This window comes from Protopterus annectens, chromosome 2.part2 (genome assembly GCF_019279795.1).
Source record: "Protopterus annectens isolate FY-2018-M chromosome 2.part2, PAN1.0, whole genome shotgun sequence".
Taxonomy (NCBI): domain Eukaryota; kingdom Metazoa; phylum Chordata; order Ceratodontiformes; family Protopteridae; genus Protopterus; species Protopterus annectens.
In genome coordinates, this window is record NC_056730.1 from 1,108,169,606 (window position 1) to 1,108,189,141 (window position 19,536).

The 19,536-nt window shown below is 37.8% G+C and overlaps 1 protein-coding gene across 1 annotated transcript in view; it reads right to left on the reverse strand.

The window, feature by feature from the left end:
• DOCK8 (dedicator of cytokinesis 8) overlaps positions 1-19,536 on the reverse strand; it is a 1,731,107-nt gene that overhangs the window by 1,281,385 nt on the left and 430,186 nt on the right. Inside the window, exon 3 of the mRNA XM_044064485.1 lies at positions 5,216-5,391. Coding sequence (XP_043920420.1) covers positions 5,216-5,391 — 176 coding nt within the window. The remainder of the gene's footprint in view (positions 1-5,215; positions 5,392-19,536) is intronic.

A 19,536-nucleotide genomic window follows, 5' to 3' on the forward strand; every position in this document is an offset into this window, starting at 1 on the left:
AAATTATACAATAAGTGGTATATCTTAAAATCAGACAGAATAAATATGGTGTTGACTAGACTCTCTTTTTCCGGGAAAACAGGGAGTGTGGAAGACATCTTTTTAGCATTTTTCCAACTGGATTAACAAAATTAAAAGGGAAATTACATGTGGAAGTTGTAGTTTTAGTTTTAAAGTATTAGTAGTGAAGTTAAAATAATGATATGTAGCACTGTTTCACATGTACATGTGTCTGCATCACTTCAGGGGTAATTTCTAAAATAGGTTACCAAATCAGAAATCCTGTATGGTATATATGGAAGACAAGATGACTAATTAAACTAAAGATACAAGAATATCTGAGGGATATCAGGTCAAATAATTAACCAGTGAGGTGCTCTGCTTGACATGTATGGGAAGTCTATTCCAGAGCATGGGCAGTCTCTGGATTATGAACCTGTCCCTCCAGGATCAGTGAGAACTGATGAAGCTAATTGCAAAAGCACTTATCTTTGTTTCTGGCTTTTATTAAAAGAACTACATTTAGATTCTACCTCTGCCATGGACTGCTTGTTGCGTCCTTTTCTACACTGTCCCTCCAGCATGTTCTGTTGATTGTGGTAATGAGGTTGAGGTCTCTGGAGCATGTGGTGCAGAGAGATTGGGATTTCTTTACATGTAGTATTTCTAACAGAGCTGGGTCAGATATGGCTTTGTAAGTCAAGCAGAGATCATTTCATAGTAGACAATATGAGACAGAGAATAGCTATTAGGACAGTTGATGCATTCAGTTATATTACTATCTCTTGAATTCATGAATATATACCAATAGTGCATAAATGTGCAGGTAATTTCAACAAGGCAGAAAGGAAATACCATGAGCGATGGAAAGGTAGGACAAAAGTGAATTAGTGGGAAGGAGGTAGGAATGAATGGTGGGTTAGAAGAAATTCATTGCCTGGCACTACTAGAGTAAGTCATGGAACAAGGTAAATGGCCGAAAGTAACAAGGCTAAAAAATGTCAGGACAGACATACGGAAGAGAAAGAACAAGAGTTAAAATCTGTGCATGAAGAGAAAAAGAAAGCAAAAAAGTATGTACCAGGCCAAATACTTTATTGTCTCATTTGGTCAAGGTTAACTGGTTTGCCTTCTGAGTTCCCAGACTCTACTGCTTGTCTCAATGTGATAGACCATGGTGAGCATTTTTAATGCTTTTTATTTATTATTTATTTATTTATTGCATTTGTTTACCGGGGAAGTCTACTGGGCCTAAAAGAGCCCATTTTCAGTGGAGGCCCGAGGAGAAAAGCTCCAACAAGAACAAAAATACAGAAAATATTAAACATTAATTGATACAAAAGTCGATACAGTGTTACACATAGTGATTACATTTATATATACAGAATACTGACATAAAAGCAGGAATTTTGTTGGTTCCCAGATGAATTCAATCAGAAAGGTATAAACAGAGATATATTAATCAGCATTATTGTACCAGTATCAACAAGTGATGAAAAATAATAATTATGGAGAAACTATCACCAGTCAGCAGTAGAAAAAAAGCAAAGGAGTTTAGTTATCATATAAGGAGAAGTAGGAGGTCAGGTTATAGAGCAGGTACATAGCCAGGAAGAGCTGAGATGATTTTTCAGTATTTGTTTGATGGAGTTGGGCTGGCTGTGTTTCTTATAGAAGGTAGAAGTGAGTTCCATAGTTTGACGATGGTGAAGTAGTAGATGAGTTGACCAGCAGGTAAGGTAGGCTTTTCTCCTTTTAGAAGTAGTTGATTTTCAGATCTTAGTTGCCTGCTGGGTTGGTATTGGGCAAGTAGTGCCAAGAGAGCAGGACAGTCTGTGGGTCTGTAGATTATTCTGTGCACTGTAGTTTGTTGAGTGAATGAGAGATATGGGGGGGGGGAGATCCAGCCAGCCTAATTGTTTCAGTGAGTTACAGTGGTGGGATGAGAATTTGGCCTTGGTGGCAAATTTGGCTATTCCATTGTAAGACATTTCAAGTTTGGATTTTGCAGAATTTTCCATATTAGTGAGAGGGGTGCCATAATGGACAGAGGGTAATAAAAAGGTGGTTGCATAGCCAGTACGATAGTAAATATCACTTTTTGCCAGTAAATGTAGAGTCACATGATTTGACAAAAAACGGCATTAATTAAGATTACAAAAACAATTGGGCAAACCAAAAAAAAGAGCATTAAAGATTTAGAGACAGTGACGTACATACCAAAGTGAAAAAAAAAAAAAAAGGCGGTAACCATTTCTAATGTTGGGACCCACCTGAAATACAGAGACTGAATGGTTGAAAGATCAGACTTCTATATACTAAGTCAGAGATGCCATTTCTCAGAATATTCCCTTTTCCCCTTGGTATTGCAATCTCAGAGTGGGTATATACAAGTTTGGGCAGTGTGGGGGGGCTTGCCTTCCACATGGGGATTGCAGTCTGTTAGAGTGCCGACATTTCAACAGGGAGACAAAAAACACATATCTTGTAGCTCATCTAATTCTAGAGGTCTATCCACTTTAGGGAGACCACTGTACCACTTTTTCACCATAATGATCCAACCTATCATGTGTTTTACAGCCTTTCTACCCGCTATCAGAAAAAGATTGACAAAATACATTGATTCATTAATAGAAAATCACCAGTTTGGAAACTTGAACTTTATGTAAAGGCTTCAAGAACTGACATTACATTCTGTTTATTATAAATTACTTAAATGTTACTTGGGGTGATGTCTGCCTTATTTATTAGGTAATGCTTGATCCAGTTTTGTTTGAAAGTGTGAAAATGCACTATTGACTGATGGAGAAGCAATTACTATATTGGAGAATCTAATACTAAAAACAAATATTAGCAACAGAATAATAATAATAGATAATAAATAATAAATAGACTATATAACAAACTTTCCATGAACTCCCAGTCAGAAGTGCAAAACCCAATCTTGCAAGCTGCAGCACTTCTAAAATAAACTGATTAACAAAACAGTAAATTTCAAAACTTTCTGTTACTCCTTTAAAGTGTTTTTGTCTCCCAGTACCCATGACATGAGGGCTGCATCCCCTCACATCTCTGCTACTTATATATATTGATTCTAAAATGTTTGTACAACACAGCAGTGTGTGTGTGGGGGGGGGGGTAATCAGACATAATAAGCCATGGACTTAAACATCCCCCACATTCACACATTTGGTTCTGGTACTCTGAGGACTGCAATTACAGTCCTCGGAATTCAACAGGCAACTCTTCCAAAATTATGGAATAAGCATCCCCTTACAGTCAGTAAGAGTCAGTCATTAACTTTCTTCAGAAAGTATTTCAATATATATAGTGCAAATAGTAAATATCAACATGGTGCTATGGTAACCAAAGCTTCTTGGGGAGCAGTATGTCACAAAACTGACAACTGAACTTATCATCAAATGCTGTAGGTTAAAAAGCTAGAGTGGAATTATTGGTCAGTCATTTAGTCAGATAATAAATAAGTAAGTACTATCAAAGCTCTCTAGACTATCAGAAAACATACTTTTAGGTTTATTCGTTTAAGCAAGTACTAGGCTAGCTGCCCTTGTGGGCCATTTTAAGCCTAGCCAGTTTTCCTTTTTGCAGTCAAATTAACCTATCCCATTTGGTTACAGATTGGCCTTACCCATCCCATGGTTGAAAATTATATATTACCCCTAATGCGAATAAGTGGGATTATACCACAGATAATTTCAGGAGATCGATGCATGGGATAAAGCATTTAGGAGATGCCTCTGTCCATTAGTAGTACAGAGGACAGTCCTGGGTTATTTTTTCTGTTTCCTATCCATAGATCCAAGTTACACTTGAATATGGACTGGGATGACATTTGCTTAATGTGGATATGTAGTCTGTTTCAGAGCAGTGGTATCCCCTGCAAGATATACCTGCCCCTCCAAACCATTCTGTTTATGTTGCAGAAGTTTAGATCCCTACACTGAGTATTTCTGATGCCACTGGATTTTTTGATGTGCAGTAAATCCAGGAGTATTGCATTACAAAATGCCTAGTAAAATGATATCTGGGATTATGCTCACAAAAACCTAGGACACACTGGGGTAGAATACAGTAATGACTCAGTCCTGGATAGTCACTTAGTAATGAGAGACAGTCTATCAAAATTCTCATCTATAACTCATCAAAAAATGTATCCTACATATTGTATGTTGTTGTGTCTTTCGGCTTTTCCCGGTTAGGGGACGCCACAGCAGAACTCCGGTCCGCTAATGATAGGCAGTAGATTTTTACATGCCAAGTTGCTGGCCCTGACGCACACCTTCAACAAAGGTACGCCCATTCACGCATGTCTCCACACAGAAGAAGCTCTAGCTGAGAATCGAACAGGACAACGTCTTACTGTGAGGCGACAACGCTACCGCAGCACCACTACCACAGTGGACAGTCAAAATAAGTGATAAAACAAGTCTATTTCTACATGATCTACAACATGGAGTCAATGGAAATATTTTACAGTGAGCTCCATACATAAACTGAGAAAACAGTGAGACAAAACTATCTTAAATGTAGCTCACTGCAAGAGCCTAGAGATCCCCCCACCTCAAATATCATGCCATTAAGATTCCAGCAATAAACAAATTTCTGGGAAAAAAAAAGATTCCAGCAATACAAAGTTATAACTTCAATCTGCTCAGTACTACAAATGGCAACTTCATCAAGATTTCAGTAATAACAAAAACTCAAATAAATACCTCCTGCATACTGATCATCACTGTTAAAAGGGGAACGGTGTCTATTACAATGGCATGGAATACCCACAATTCACTGTTAAGCAAAATAATGAGAAGGATTCAGGTGTAATGAGCAGGAGATACTGTGGCTGGTAACATGGGTGCAGACTGGTTCCAGGTAAACCACTACTCTTAAACAACTGCATGTTCTTTGTGAAAGATTACTTAAGTAAACTTTTTCTGATTTGATGTTCTAATTTAGATCATACAGGAAATTCCTATTTTAACCACAGACTGCAGTGCCAACCAACAACCATGTCACAACAGTACAAAACTATAAAGGGTAACTAAATCCTTAAACAGCCTTGCACTTTACCTGTTTTGCCATTATACATTTTTACACAAAGTGGTAGATCCACCATCTGTAAGAGCTCTCTGCAGGAACAGTTAACATTTTTACTTAGTCATTCATCAAGGTCTGTCTACTTTATCAGAGGACTTACCCTTCCTCTGGCATAGAGGGCTGGACTGTCCTATGCTCCCTGTGATTAAAAACTGTCTCCAGCTCATCTTCAGGAAAGTCGCCAAGGTACTGGGCTGATTCTGGGTCCAGACCACGGAGATGTGTCATCAGGAATTCTTCAAAATCAACAGGTTCCACAGTGTCATAAAAGGAAGGCTGCAGAACATACGTGAGACAAATAGAACAATGCAATATGTATAAATGGTACCAGTTCACTGCATTATGCTTGTAATACAGTTCACTACCACAGACTAACCACATCCTGAGCTTGTGCAAGCTGTAAACCTACTTACTTTTAAAACCTTGTTACTTGCAAACTAAACACAGAAATATGTAAAAAGAACATTTTCTACAGAAAGCAACACAAAATATTACACAACAAACACATTTAGAAGATACATTCACATGACGGTATCAAGAATTAGCTGTAAATATATTAATCAAATCGATATTTGGCATCCGTTTTTAATGCAGAAGTCTAGGTCTGATAACCTCAGTCTCAGTCAACAACAACACAACAACAAAACGAATGATCCCAGCTACGTATGTGGTGATACAATGAAGAGGATTTTAAATTAGCTCTTCTGCTTCTTAAGTTATGTTTTGGTTCATTTGTTAAGATCTACTATGCATACATTAAAATGGTGCTGATGCTAATAATATTAACTGTTTCACCTCAAGCGATTTTTTACAGTTTCACACTCCCCAGCCACAATATGCTCCATGAAGGGATAGGTATGAGAAACAGACACACATTAAAGCATGGGGCTCCTTTTCTTGTGAGGTGTTTAATTTGGTAATCCTTCTTTTATTCTGTCTTTTTTGAAATGGGTTTGGATAGCTACTTTCATCCTATCAAACAAAGGACCTCTCAGATTGCTAAAATGAGGATTATACCATGACTATGGAGTGAAACAGATACTTTACATGTTGTAAAGTAGTAATATATATATATATATATATATATATATATATATATATATATATATATATATATATATATATATAACTTATAAAATAATGCATGTCAGAATGTAACTGAAAAGCCTGGCCAGCATTTTTGCATGTTAAAGCAACACTGATTATTCTAATAATTTAATTACATGTGTGTGCTGTTTGTTTCATCTGACTTATATATTTACAAAATTAAATATGTGGTTAAATTTATTTTCATAGCAGTCTTGAGTAAGAAGCTGACTTACTCAGCTGCCTGTAATTCCTTGATCTCAGCTGAGGCCCAAACTTATATAAACAGCAGTAATACAAAACCTGCTTATGTTTTTTTATTCTGTGTGTCCAGTGGTATGTGGAGCTTTTCTTCCCTGGCCTCCACTGCAAAGAGGTAAACTGTCTCAGCTAGACTAACCTGATAAACAAAACAAAATAAATAAATATAATATATATCATTGCTGTAAGATTAAACTTTAATTGTAACTGTATATATATGGGTCTATCGAATTTAACTGAAACTCCCAAATGTTGACATTCAAAATTTCGACATCACAAATCTCATCATGCTACTACCCTTGCACTGAGGAATAACCTCAGTTCATGCAACATTAAAGCTAAAAAACACAAAAAATGTGCTGTCCCCCCAACACCCAGCTTTATATATATATATATATATATATATATATATATATATATATATATATATATATATATATATACTAACTGTGAGATTGCATAATGTCACGAAAAGGTCATACTCCCCAGCTACAAGAATTATGTGATCTCTCACATTTATCGACTATCTGCTTAGTGAACCAAATTTTGTCGACTAAACAGTTGTTGAACAGAGATAATTTCAACAGAATTCAGTTCTCCTGAATGTGTGTGTGTGTGTGTGTGTGTGTGTGTGTGTGTGTGTGTGTGTGTGTGTGTGTGTGTGTGTGTTATAAATGACATTTGTTTACCAGGAAAGTCTGACTGGGTTGAAGCCCATTTTCAGTGGAGGCTCTGGGAGAAAAGCTCAAACATATATATATATATATGTATGCATGTATGTATATATATATATATATATATATATATATATATATATATATATATATATATATATATATATATATATATATATATATATATATATATATATATATATATATATATATATATATATATATATATATATATCTATGTATGTATATGGGATCTGTACAGATCCCTGAATGCACTTTCCACCCAAGCAGAAGTCACCGAGCATACTTCACCGAAAGTGCTGTTCACCGAAGCAGCACTTTCAGAGAAGTATGCTCGTTGTGCCGGTAATGCGGATAAGGGAAAATTCCCTTTTCCCCACTGTAGTGCAACCTCGGAATGAGAATATTAAAGTAGGGGGTGTGTGGGGGGGTGCAGGGGGGCTTGCCCCCTGCATAGAAGTAGGTTTAATGTTGTATTTTTTTTTTAAAACATACTTTACCGTAAGCGCTTTTTTGGTGAAAAGCACTTTTGGTAAAGTATATTCGGTGATAATGGGTTCGGACTTTTAATCTTTCGATCAAAAGTCCTAGATCTATATATATATACACACACACATACATTACATATGTGTGTGTGTGTGTGTGTGTGTGTGTGTGTGTGTGTGTGTGTGTGTGTGTGTGTATACACGTGTGTGTGAAACCATATATATATATATATATATATATATATATATATATATATATATATATATATATATATATATGTGTGTGTGTGTGTGTATATATATATATATATATATATATATATATATATATATATATATATATATCTATATATCTATATACACATATATAATGTTACACTTCAGAATCTCGAGCTACTGAAATATTGAACTTCAGTAGCTCGAGACCGAAGTGTCGAAACTGCACTTGCATGAAAGTGCAGAATACCGAGTGTGGAAATCACGAATGCAGAAATGTCAAATCTACGGTGTGGATGTAGCTGGAAATTCAGGTAAGTGATGTTTTACTAGGGGTTTTGGGTAGGGATTTTAGTGTGTGTGAGTGCATTTGGTCTTTTGAGGTGTGGGCTGGGGTAGGTAGGTGATATTGTGAGTGTGTAAGTGTTGCGAGTTGTGATATTTGTACATATGTGATGTGTGTTTGTGCAAGGGGAGTGTAGAGTGTGTAGTGGCAGTTTTTGTGTGTTTGTGTTTTTAGTGCATCCTCAGAGTTAGTATATATAAGTAGGGGTGGTGTAGGGTTAGTGGTTGAATTTGTTTTGTTGTGTTTGTGGTGTTTTGTTGGTTTATAATGTAGGGAAGAAGGTGTATGTGTGCTTGTTTGTGTGTGGAGTTTGTATGTGGGTAGTCTCAAATTAGAATTTTGCACTTTTGGGGTTTCGAGTTTTTCAATTTTTGGCTTTACAGTCTCGGGATACTGAATTTCGATATTTCAGTATTTCGGGATTGTAAAGTGAAACTATATATATATATATATATATATATATATATATATATATATATATATATATATAGATTCACTTTATAACCTCAAAATGCTGAAATATCGAATTTCAGTATCTCGAGACTATAAAACCGAATCCACAAAACACCAACAAACAAAAACCGCGAAACCACATAACCGAAAACACCGCACACACTACACTAAACATACAACACAACACCCACATCACATCATAAACAAAATAAAACACACATACACAACTCACACACACATAAGCAGGGGGGCAAGCCCCCCTGCACCCCCCATGTGGGGGGCTGTGCCGCACGCACCCCTCCTACTTATATATACTAACTCCGAGATCGCACAAACACAACACAGAAGCTCACTCACCAATCCCTCACACACACTCTAACTCCCACTCAAAACCCTTACAAAACACTCACTTACCTGACATAACACCTACATCCACACACGGCACAAGACCACCAAAACACAAACCCAGACATTACGTAGCGCAACTTCATAACCGCGAATTCGACATATATTTGACATATGTGAAATTCGTGATTATGAGCGTTCGCTATTTCAAACATTCGACTTGTATGTGTGTGTGTATGTGTGTGTGTGTGTGTGTGTGTGTGTGTGTATATATATATATGTATATATATATATATATATATATATATATATATATATATATATATATATATATATATATATATATATATATATATATATATACACATATATATACATACATATATATATAAATATATATATATATATCTAAACCAAAAATTAAGGTGCACGGGATCGTACAATACTGGTGCATGGAGTATGACCACATAAACCATCAACAATAACTCCAGCATTCAGCTAAAAAGAAAAAGACAGCTGCCGTTTAGAGAAGTTTATTGCAGCACAGTCTGCAACCACAGACCGGTGACCGGTTTCGCCAAAGGCGTCATCAGTGTGTGACATAATGGTCAGTGGCCCGGCTTTATTTATTTATTTATTAACAGGGGTTGTACTAGAACAGTGATAGATAGAGCATACAGACAATCAAAAAATGGTGACAGGACACATATGTTGTAGGATCATGAGTCATCTGAGGGGATTGGTAAAGGCAAAGTGAGATTTATTACTACTTATGGCACAAATACTTTTTACATCAAAAATACCATCTCCAAGTTTTGGCATGTTTTACATTCTGACCCTTTTTTCACACAAGTTGTTCATGAAGAGTGCAGTTTTGGATATCAAAAAGGAAAATCTTTAGGGCAACATTTTTCCACTTTCAAAAAAGGTAACCACGTATCTTCCAAAGAGCTTGGAAATATAGTGGGGAGCACATATTGCGGTTTTTGTAAGTATTGTAAATTGATTTCCAAGACTAAGTCTTTTACATCTGTCAATACTAGGGGGGTGTTTGATATCAAATATTTAATAAAGTGTATCAGCACATGGGTGGTCTATATGGCCATATGCCAATGTGGGGCATTTTATATAGGCCAGACCTCATGCGCTTTGAAACAGAGGATAGCCATCCATATTAGCGATATCAAGTGTCAGCGTGTTCGTAGTGCCTTATACAAACACAAATTAATCCATAGAATGGCTCATTTTGTTTTGTAGGCCTAGATATGGTAATATTATCAGAAGTTAATGTCACACTTAAACACAAAATATTGACAGAAAAAGAACGTCGTTGGATAGTAAATTTAGGTGCCCTTTTCAAACCAGGTCTCAATGATCAATGGTAGTTAGTAGGGATAGTGTAGTTAGGTTTTTTGTATTTAGGCATACTTAGTTTTTAAATAAGTATCTTCTAAATAAGTATATTCAGATGGGTGTTTTTTATGTGTTAAAAAGAGGCACACATATGGTTTACCATATAGAAAGGCACATACACATGTGGGAGTTTATATCTATTGGAGCACATACCCAAGTGCATGTGGATAGGATTATACTGATGTATACATAGATAAATAAGATATGGACATGTGTATGCAAGCATATGAAGTTATGCACATAGTAGCATATAAATGTGAGTGTGTGTGTGTGTGTGTGTGTGTGTGTGTGTGTGTGTGTGTGTGTGTATAAATATATTGGTATATATCAGAATATTGGTATGTGCATATGTGTGCACAAGTATGAGTATTAAGTATAAAGTTTGATTTTGGATACTGACTAGTCAGGAATATATGTGTGTATTTATATTCAAATTAGGTATTAGGTTCATATATTTAGTTTTTTCATGTATTTGATTTTGGTGGTGGGAAAAGAAAGCACCTATTTCAAACTATTGGCATTAATTAATTATTTTATTTTTATTTTTTATTTTTGTGTTTGATTTTAGGTGCTTATATCTTTAAAAAATTGCTGCCCATTGTTTTTGGAGTTTTGTGTTTAAATCCGGGTTTCTGACCATTATGTCACACACTGATGACACCTTTGGCGAAACCTGTCTGTGGTTGCAGACTGTGCTGCAATAAACTTCTCTAAACGGCAGCTGTCATTTTCTTTTTAGCTGAGTGTTGGAGTTATTGTTGGTGGTTTATATATATATATATATATATATATATATATATATATATATATATATATATATATATATATAAATAAATAAATATCCTTACATACGTATCTATATCTGTTTGATGATATATCCTCTATCTATATACACAGATATATAAATATAATCCCTATACACACACCCACAATTAAATAAGCAAAATTCAAACTCAAAAAATAGCAATCTTCCAAACTCAGACATTTCAATTGTCCCTGTTTTGGAGGAACATTCCTAGATTCAGACCTGATTTAAGATGTTCATATTTTTGACATATGTCCCTATTTATGGGCTTTATTCAAAGGCTTTTGTTTCTCTTTTCAGTATCTGAACATTTAGAGGTATGTTCAAATACCAAAAAAATAAAAGCAAACACACAGAATGTTCATAGGTTCATAGGTAGGTACTAGGCTATCAGCCCAAGTGGCTAAGTAAGCCCAGCCAACAAGGTTCCTTGGCTTACACAACCCAAGAAAGCTATTTTTCCTGTGCCCCTGTCAAGCAGAGCCACAGAAGTGATCCCCAGGGTGTATTTCCTATTTCCCATCCACTCATCAAGATTTTTCTTGAAGAGTGCTAATGAGGAACTTTGCTTGACATAGGTGGGTAGCTTGTTCCAGAGTATGGAAAGTCTCTGGGACAGGAATCTATCCCTCCAGCATGTCCTGTTTATTGTGGTGACAAGGGTTAGGTCCCTAGGGCATGTAGCTCGGTGGGATTGGGTTTTCTTTAGGTGTAGCATGTCCAACACCTCTGGGTTTGACATAGCTTTATATGTTAGGCAGAGATCACCTCACAGTAGGCGATATGCTACAGAGTAAAGCTGGAGTTTTTTTGAGACGGTCAGATTAGGGCATCTGTTTGAGGCCAGTAATCCTCTTTGTGAGGTACTGCGGTGGCCTTTCCAGCTGCTGCAGATGTCTTGTGAGGTACATTCCAAAACAGGCATTGTACTCTATAATGGGTCTAATGAGTGTCGAGTAGAGGGGAACAATGACCTCTTTTTTCCTGGATGAGAACGCTTTTGTGAGGAGGTGTGCCACATAGAAGGATTTCCTGACTACTGTGGCAATGTGATTATCAAAGGAGAGACTACTGTCCACCTGGATCCCAAGGTCTCTTATCACACATTCGGTGGTAAGTAGGCTGCCGCCTATGTGGTAGTTCATGGGTACAGAGTTTTTACCAAAGGGGATGACAATGCACTTTTTGGCATTGAGCTTGAGGCCATGGCTTTGACACCAGGCATCTGTCTCAGTGAGGTCCTTCTGTATGATGTCCACATCATTTGGGGACTCGACTATGGCTCCTAGTTTGCAGTCATTTTCGTTAACCAAAGGCCTTCTGTGTTAGCCTGTATTTCAGAGAAGTAGATACCAAACAGGAGAGGTCCCAGGACTGAACCCTGTGGTACTCCACTTGTCACTGTTTTGAAGTCAGATTTGGAGTCTTCAACTTTTACCTTGTGGGTTTTGTCAGTGAGCTAGTTGGCAACCCATCTTGTGACATAGGGATATATACCTAGTTTAGTGAGTTTAGCTATAATTCCAGAATGGGGATGATGTTGAAAACATTGGCAAGGCCAAGATAGGCTGTGTGAACCACTTTACCCTCATCTACGGCTTTGGTGACTGCCTCAAAGAAGTCAATCAGGTTCAGGAGGCATGATCTGCATTTCACAAACCTGAACTGGGTGGAGTCCAGAGTTTGGAGGTTACCCAATGTCTTTGTTTATGAGTTCCATGATGATACATTCCATGGCCTTACAGACCAGGCTTGTCAGGCTAAAAGGGCAATAGTTCCCGGGATCAGTGGTGGCTTCCCCTTTGTGGGATAACTGTTGCAGTGTGCCATTCAGTGGGCACAAAGCCTGACGTGAGGCTATAATTGAACATGGGTCTTAGGTGGGGAGCCAGTTTGTTCTGAAGTTCATGTACAACGCAGCCTGGGATATTGTCTGGTCCCATGGATGCTGTGTTCTTGGCTTTAGAGAGTGCAGCTTTTACCTGTGTAGTTGTGGTTACAGGGACGCTACATTCTTCCTGTATAGATATGGGCCTTTTACGTGGTGAGAGAGGGGTGAAGTTAACATTGAACCTATCTGCCAGTATGTTGGCTACATCAGTTGGTTCTGTAATTTTCGTGCCGTTGTGCTGTAACTCAGAGCAGATATGGGTGTTGCCAGTAAGATTCTTGACATAGCTATAGAATGCTTTGTGGTTGTCCCTAGAATCAGTGGCGATTTTGTTTTTGTAGCTAGCTTTGGAGGATCTTATAAGGGATCTCAGCTTCTTACTGAGGCTGACCAGGGAGCTCCTCTACTCATGGGATTTTACTCTTTTGCAACAGTTTCTTCCTTCTGTTGTAGTATTTGTTTATGGCAGGGGACCACCAGATTGGCTTCCTTTTTTTGGAGGATAGTGTCTTGCTTCTGTTTGGGATAGCACAATCTATGCACTCGTGTAAGTGCTTATAGAGTGCATTCGTGTAGGATTCAGTAGTCGTAACTGTATTGTCCATCTGCATGGGTGTCATGAAGTTCACCACTTCTGCCTTAAGAAGCATGAAGTTGGCTTTGCAGAAAATTTTTACAGTGGTTTCCTTAATGGGGGTGGGGGGTGGGATGTGGATATCTAGGATGATTGGCTTATGGTCAGATCTGACCAACGAGGAGTTGATTTCAGGTGTGGAACATCAGTCACTCATGTTGGTAATAACTAGATCTAGGATATTGTTGCCCCTGGGGGTGTGGATAAGTTGATCCAGGGCATTGAAATTTATGAATTCCAGAAAGCGTTGAGTGAAGGAGTTGGTACATGAGTAGTTTTCCCAGTTAATGGTGGGGTAGTTGAAGTTGCCCATTATTAGGGTGTTTGGTTGAACCCTAATATTTTCCAGTATATCAAGAAAAGAGGAGTGGGAATGTATAAAACACCAGATCACAGATCATCATCTAATAACTAAAACATAAAGAAGGTTTTCTTTTATCGCCCTACACACACACGCACACACACACACACACACACACACACACACACACACACACACACACACACACACACACACACACACACACACACACACACACACACACTCTAACTCCATGGGTGAACTAACTCAAAGAGGGGAGATTATCTCCCTGCAAGTAGAAATCATTGCTGGCCCACATCAGAAAACCACAATTATAATAGTTTTAATTACAAAATACGGGCCTATATTAGTTCGCCAAAATGCGATTTCAGTGAACACTTAAACATCAACCGCACTTCAGTGAAAAATGTTTCAGTGATTCGCTGAATTTACCAAGGGCAAAGAAGTAGTTGGCCAACTACTCAACTTTGCCCTTTTCTCCACTGTAGTGTGATCTTGGAGTTGGTATATATAGTTGGGGGGTGTTGGGGCAAAGCTCGCCAGTTGGGTGGGTTTGATTTACTTACATGTCAGTCCGTTGTGCTGCAGGGTAGTATTTACTTGCCCTTGATAAAGTCAGCGAATCACTGAAATGATTTTCGCTGAAGTGCGGTCGATGTTTAGGTGTTCACTGAAATCACATTTTGGCGAACTAATACAGACCCCAAAATACACACATCTTATGCCCACTACCCCCCCCCCCACACACACACACACACACATACACACCTGCCTGTCACTAATATTCACACAGCATCCAAATCACACAAATATTCAACTTTAATAGAGTTGATCAGTTGTACAGTCTGAAAACTATACAGTTTGCAACCCGCCCACATTAAACAAGTCAGTCATCTACATCTATGTGTCTATAGCACATAGAGATATCTTAAGTTTGTGCTGAAATGCCCTGGTATCATGGGGTTGAAATCCAGAGAGGGTGCAAATTGTGTGAACATACTGATGTTTAAGGAGCATATGTTCATGTTGGAAAACAACAAATCTGAGGAAACATCAGAACTGTATATTTGGGGATTGGGGGCTGGCATAACGGTTAAGATGTTTATAGAAACAAGTTAAAGGATTTGCTTGATTCTTTCCTCTGGGATGGACTAATTTGGCTTGCCTTAAGATGTCCCACAATGGCAGATAGCCTAGTACTAACTTATGAACATGGCCAATATTATGCACTGTAAACATATATATATATATATATATATATATATATATATATATAGTTGTGTCACACACACACACACACACACACACACACACACACACACACACACACACACACACACACACACAAATTCACTTGCTTCCATCCATTTATAAGTTGTTTTTACCTTAGCAGGGTCAACCACAAAGCAGACTGAGCAGCACCTCCCACAGTACATTTCAGGGTACACAAATGTATGTTTTCCCCAGGTCTACAAACCACAGGTGGACCATAGCATGCACTCTCGTGACCTCTCTGGTATTTGAAAAAGGATAAGGAACAGATGTACTGTTCTATAGCCAGAATGGAATTTGTGTTTCTCTTCTTGAAGCAAAGGCTCTGTTGCTGTTCCCTCCCAGGGAAGCTAAGAATCATAATTCTTACATAACTGGAACATATCCTTTTCTTCTTCTTTTTCAACACAAGGACCACTACATCCCTTTGGCAATCTGAATGTACAGCCCTTGCTTTCCACTCAGCATTGAAGCAACACTTTAACCACAGCACCCCAAGAGTATCTGACAACTTAACCACTTCTAGCCAGACCCCGCCTACTTGCATAGCCTTGTTTCCTCAGAACTGATTAACTGTCACAGTGCCTTTTTTTACAGAACTTGATTCAGTCCCATCAGATGTTCCTAGCTTTGCCTCTACTCCTGATAGTGGAGATGTTATGGTTTTAAAGAATGCCTACAATGATATTTATACTCTCTCACGCACAGGACTTGCTGTCTACCGCCTCCTTCCAATACATATGTTTTCACTAAATGGCCATGAAGGGACATATTTCCGTGGGCTGAATTCCCATACTGAAAATACTGCTAAAGGTTCATCCAAAAATAAAGGTAACCATTCTTATCACCTGGCTTCTAAAGCTAAAATCTGCCTACAATACATTTTCATATTCTTCACTAATCCAACACCTAACATTCCCAGTTCAGACAGGCATGTGCATACACACACCACACACACACACACACACACACACACACACACACACTGTAGCAACTAGCAGTGCTTGCAAAAGTAAGAACAGTCTTTGGAACTAGCTTTTAAGTGTTTTAAATGGATGGTTACTCACAAGAAGAACACAAACTGGGGAGTAAAATAAAAGAGCTGCCAGTAAACAAACTTCATACAGCAGTCTGTCTCTTTGGTACTCTTTACCAGAATAATTCCATCAATTTCTCTTTAGAGATCTACAGCTTCTGTTCCTTTTCTAGTTTTCAAGGACACATACCAGGCTGGAGTAATCCTCGCATGCAGTTACCTGGAGATTCTTTTTCAGAGCACTCTCTAGATCCACAAATCAGGAATCTGATTTCCTCAAGTGGCAGTACCTACACATCCAGAGGCAACAGTATTCCTCAGGAACTTTGCAGTTCCCTTTCCTGACACACACTTCAGTAAAGGTATACTTACAAACAAGAGATACAAAACTACTACACACATTGCATTTCCCAGGCTCAGCAGTCACTCTCCCACATGATCCCCCCCCCTCCCCTGAGAAGAACCACTGGTTCTAGCTCTGGTAGATGGGGTGTAAGCCCAAGACAGACCCAGACAGCCTAAGGGAGCCCATTCCCATTTAAGTGACTGCAGCCTAGAAAATGTGGGGTTTTAAAACGAAGGTAACACCAATGGGTGAAAGCTCATCTGGACAAATTTGAGATGCAGTCTTTCTGAAGCTATAGTCATTGTATAAGGGCAACGCCGTTGATTAACATGTACTCCCTACTCAATAAATAGTATTTTATGGTGGTGAAGGCCATTTTATGGCAACACATTCTATCTCTACAGTACAATAAATTCTCTCAGCATTGCTACATTTTTTACTTATATAACAGCTAGGATGGTCATCCCCATCTGCAGTCAGGACTGTGCCTCTGCCCACATCAGAGGCATGGGTATGAGCTTAAAAATGCTTTGAATAACCTGAATCTGTTAGTACTGGTTTTGAACACAGCATGTCCTTTAGTTCCCTAAAAGCTTATTTGTTGCAATTATTCACTTAAACTTCCAGGGAGCATTACCCTTGTGCAGCTAAGTCAGAGGGCATGCAGTGACATCACACATTGAAATAAATTTATGATAACAGCTACTCAAAACTAAAAAAAAAAAAAAAACAAAAACAAACAAAAAAGTTTAACCCATTTCTTTGTATATGGAGTGGTTCAGTTTTGTACTGTTCAGTCTTCTCAGCCTCTGGTTTCACAATTCAATAGCCCAAGACGGAGTCTACAATGTATAACTTGCACATTGCAGTCAATCTAGTCTGATGCAGGCAATCTACAATGGCTTACACTTTAAAGAGATAGTTTTCACACCCTGCAGCAAATATTACTATATCATCGAGCTAAGTTGCTGCATATTGGATAAGGAGATCCAAGAATTTTGTCCATCAACCTCTGGAATGTTGTAGGTACTCAATGGAGACCAAGAGGCATAACTGCATTAGAAGACTGCAGCTGGTATGGAAAAATGTTTTTTGGTACTTATGTTTTAATGCAACCAGGAGCCAAATCAGTCATAATTCACCCAGTTACTGATTTCTGTTTGAAAGATGACATCCTATTCAATAAAATTAGACTTTGATAAATGTATATGTACTTTGGGCATGTAATTTGTGTTTATACTTACAGCTTCATAACAGCGAAGCAAGCCGCAGTAGTGACATGTTTTAAATTCTGCTATCATTTCCTCTGACAGTTTCTGCCGATGCCTTTTAACGACTTACAAAACTTGCAGGGAAAATTGTTGGGTTAGAAATAGATATAAAAAACATCCCAAGGCTATCATGAGGGCACTGCTTCCTACAGCTACACCATTATAATTTTCTTGAGTATAAAATGTGTAGCAAACCTCAAAATATGTGCCATTTGGAAATGGTATGCCCACAGATGCAAATGAGAGACGGTATTTTCATGACATAACATTATTTAGAAGCCAGGTCTTCGTTGTACTGCTTACCAAAACACAGGTGGCTGCAATGTGAGATTACCTCAGCTGACAAGGAGCTACAAAACTGTTAAAAAAAGTTTTTACCCACTGGAAAGTGTTATGTGCGTATAAGAAAGTAATACAGCTGATTCTGTTTTGGAAAAAAAATGTAACCAAATGGTTTTGTGGCGTACATTTGCTTACTTTTATACTATTTGAGTGTTATTACAATACATTAGGACACCGTAAAACATGTAAAAGGCCCAGTTTTCATTGCTTATTAACTTCTTTTTGACATCTACATCATTTTAACAATAATTATTTTAATAATAATTACAATGATCATCATTACACGGCCTGTGCAGTACTTTACACAGTGGCACTGGCTCCTGGTTGCATTAATACTAAGTACCATTTTTTATTTAACTTTCGGGGTTACTGGAATTTGCCAATAGCCTTGGTTAGGTCTATGGTAAATAGAAACCTAGCTTTCCCCAGTTTATTAGTTAGTTTGCCCACTCGAGGCATGGGATATAAATCAAATGTAGATATGATATTTCATTTTCTGAAGTCATTGCAAAACCTTATAGATCCATCAGAATTGGGAACCAGAACAATGGAGCTATTCCACTCACTTTGGGATTCCTCTGTGACCCCCTCCCCAAGTCTAAGCACTTTCTGTATCTCTCTTTCTTAACTGCTTGGCATTGGAATTTTAGTATTTGGTCTGGTTACAAACTTACTTTCACAACAAGCATTGTTTCTGTGTTGTTTTTGGATTAAAATTGGTTCTGTCACTTAACTCTGAAAATATGTATTTTTCCTGGGTATAAATTATTTTACTTATTGTTTCTAAGATGTCATTAATGTCATACCAGTTCTGACTTTAGGACATGGTATGGAGGACCATAACTTATTCTGCAGACTTGCTACTTCTCCAAGGTTTCGCACATTCATGAGTTATAACTGTTCTGTCTTATTTTTCCTAGCTAACTCCCTCTATAATTTACTTCACTTATTTTATCTACTGTTTTAAAAGGCCCTTGCCACTTTACCAGGAACTTGTTTTCAAAAGTGTGTATTAACAAGTGATTTATCCTTGGTTTGAATTCTGTGTGATGAATATTTTTGTTGTATGCTCTCTCTGGTGTATACACTGCACTCTCTCCACATGTTCTTTTACACCTGAAATCCAGGTCTGTAGAATGTTATATTACATTTTAAATGGGGCATTTTCCTCCCCTGAATGTTTCTTTTGCTACAGGGAACAA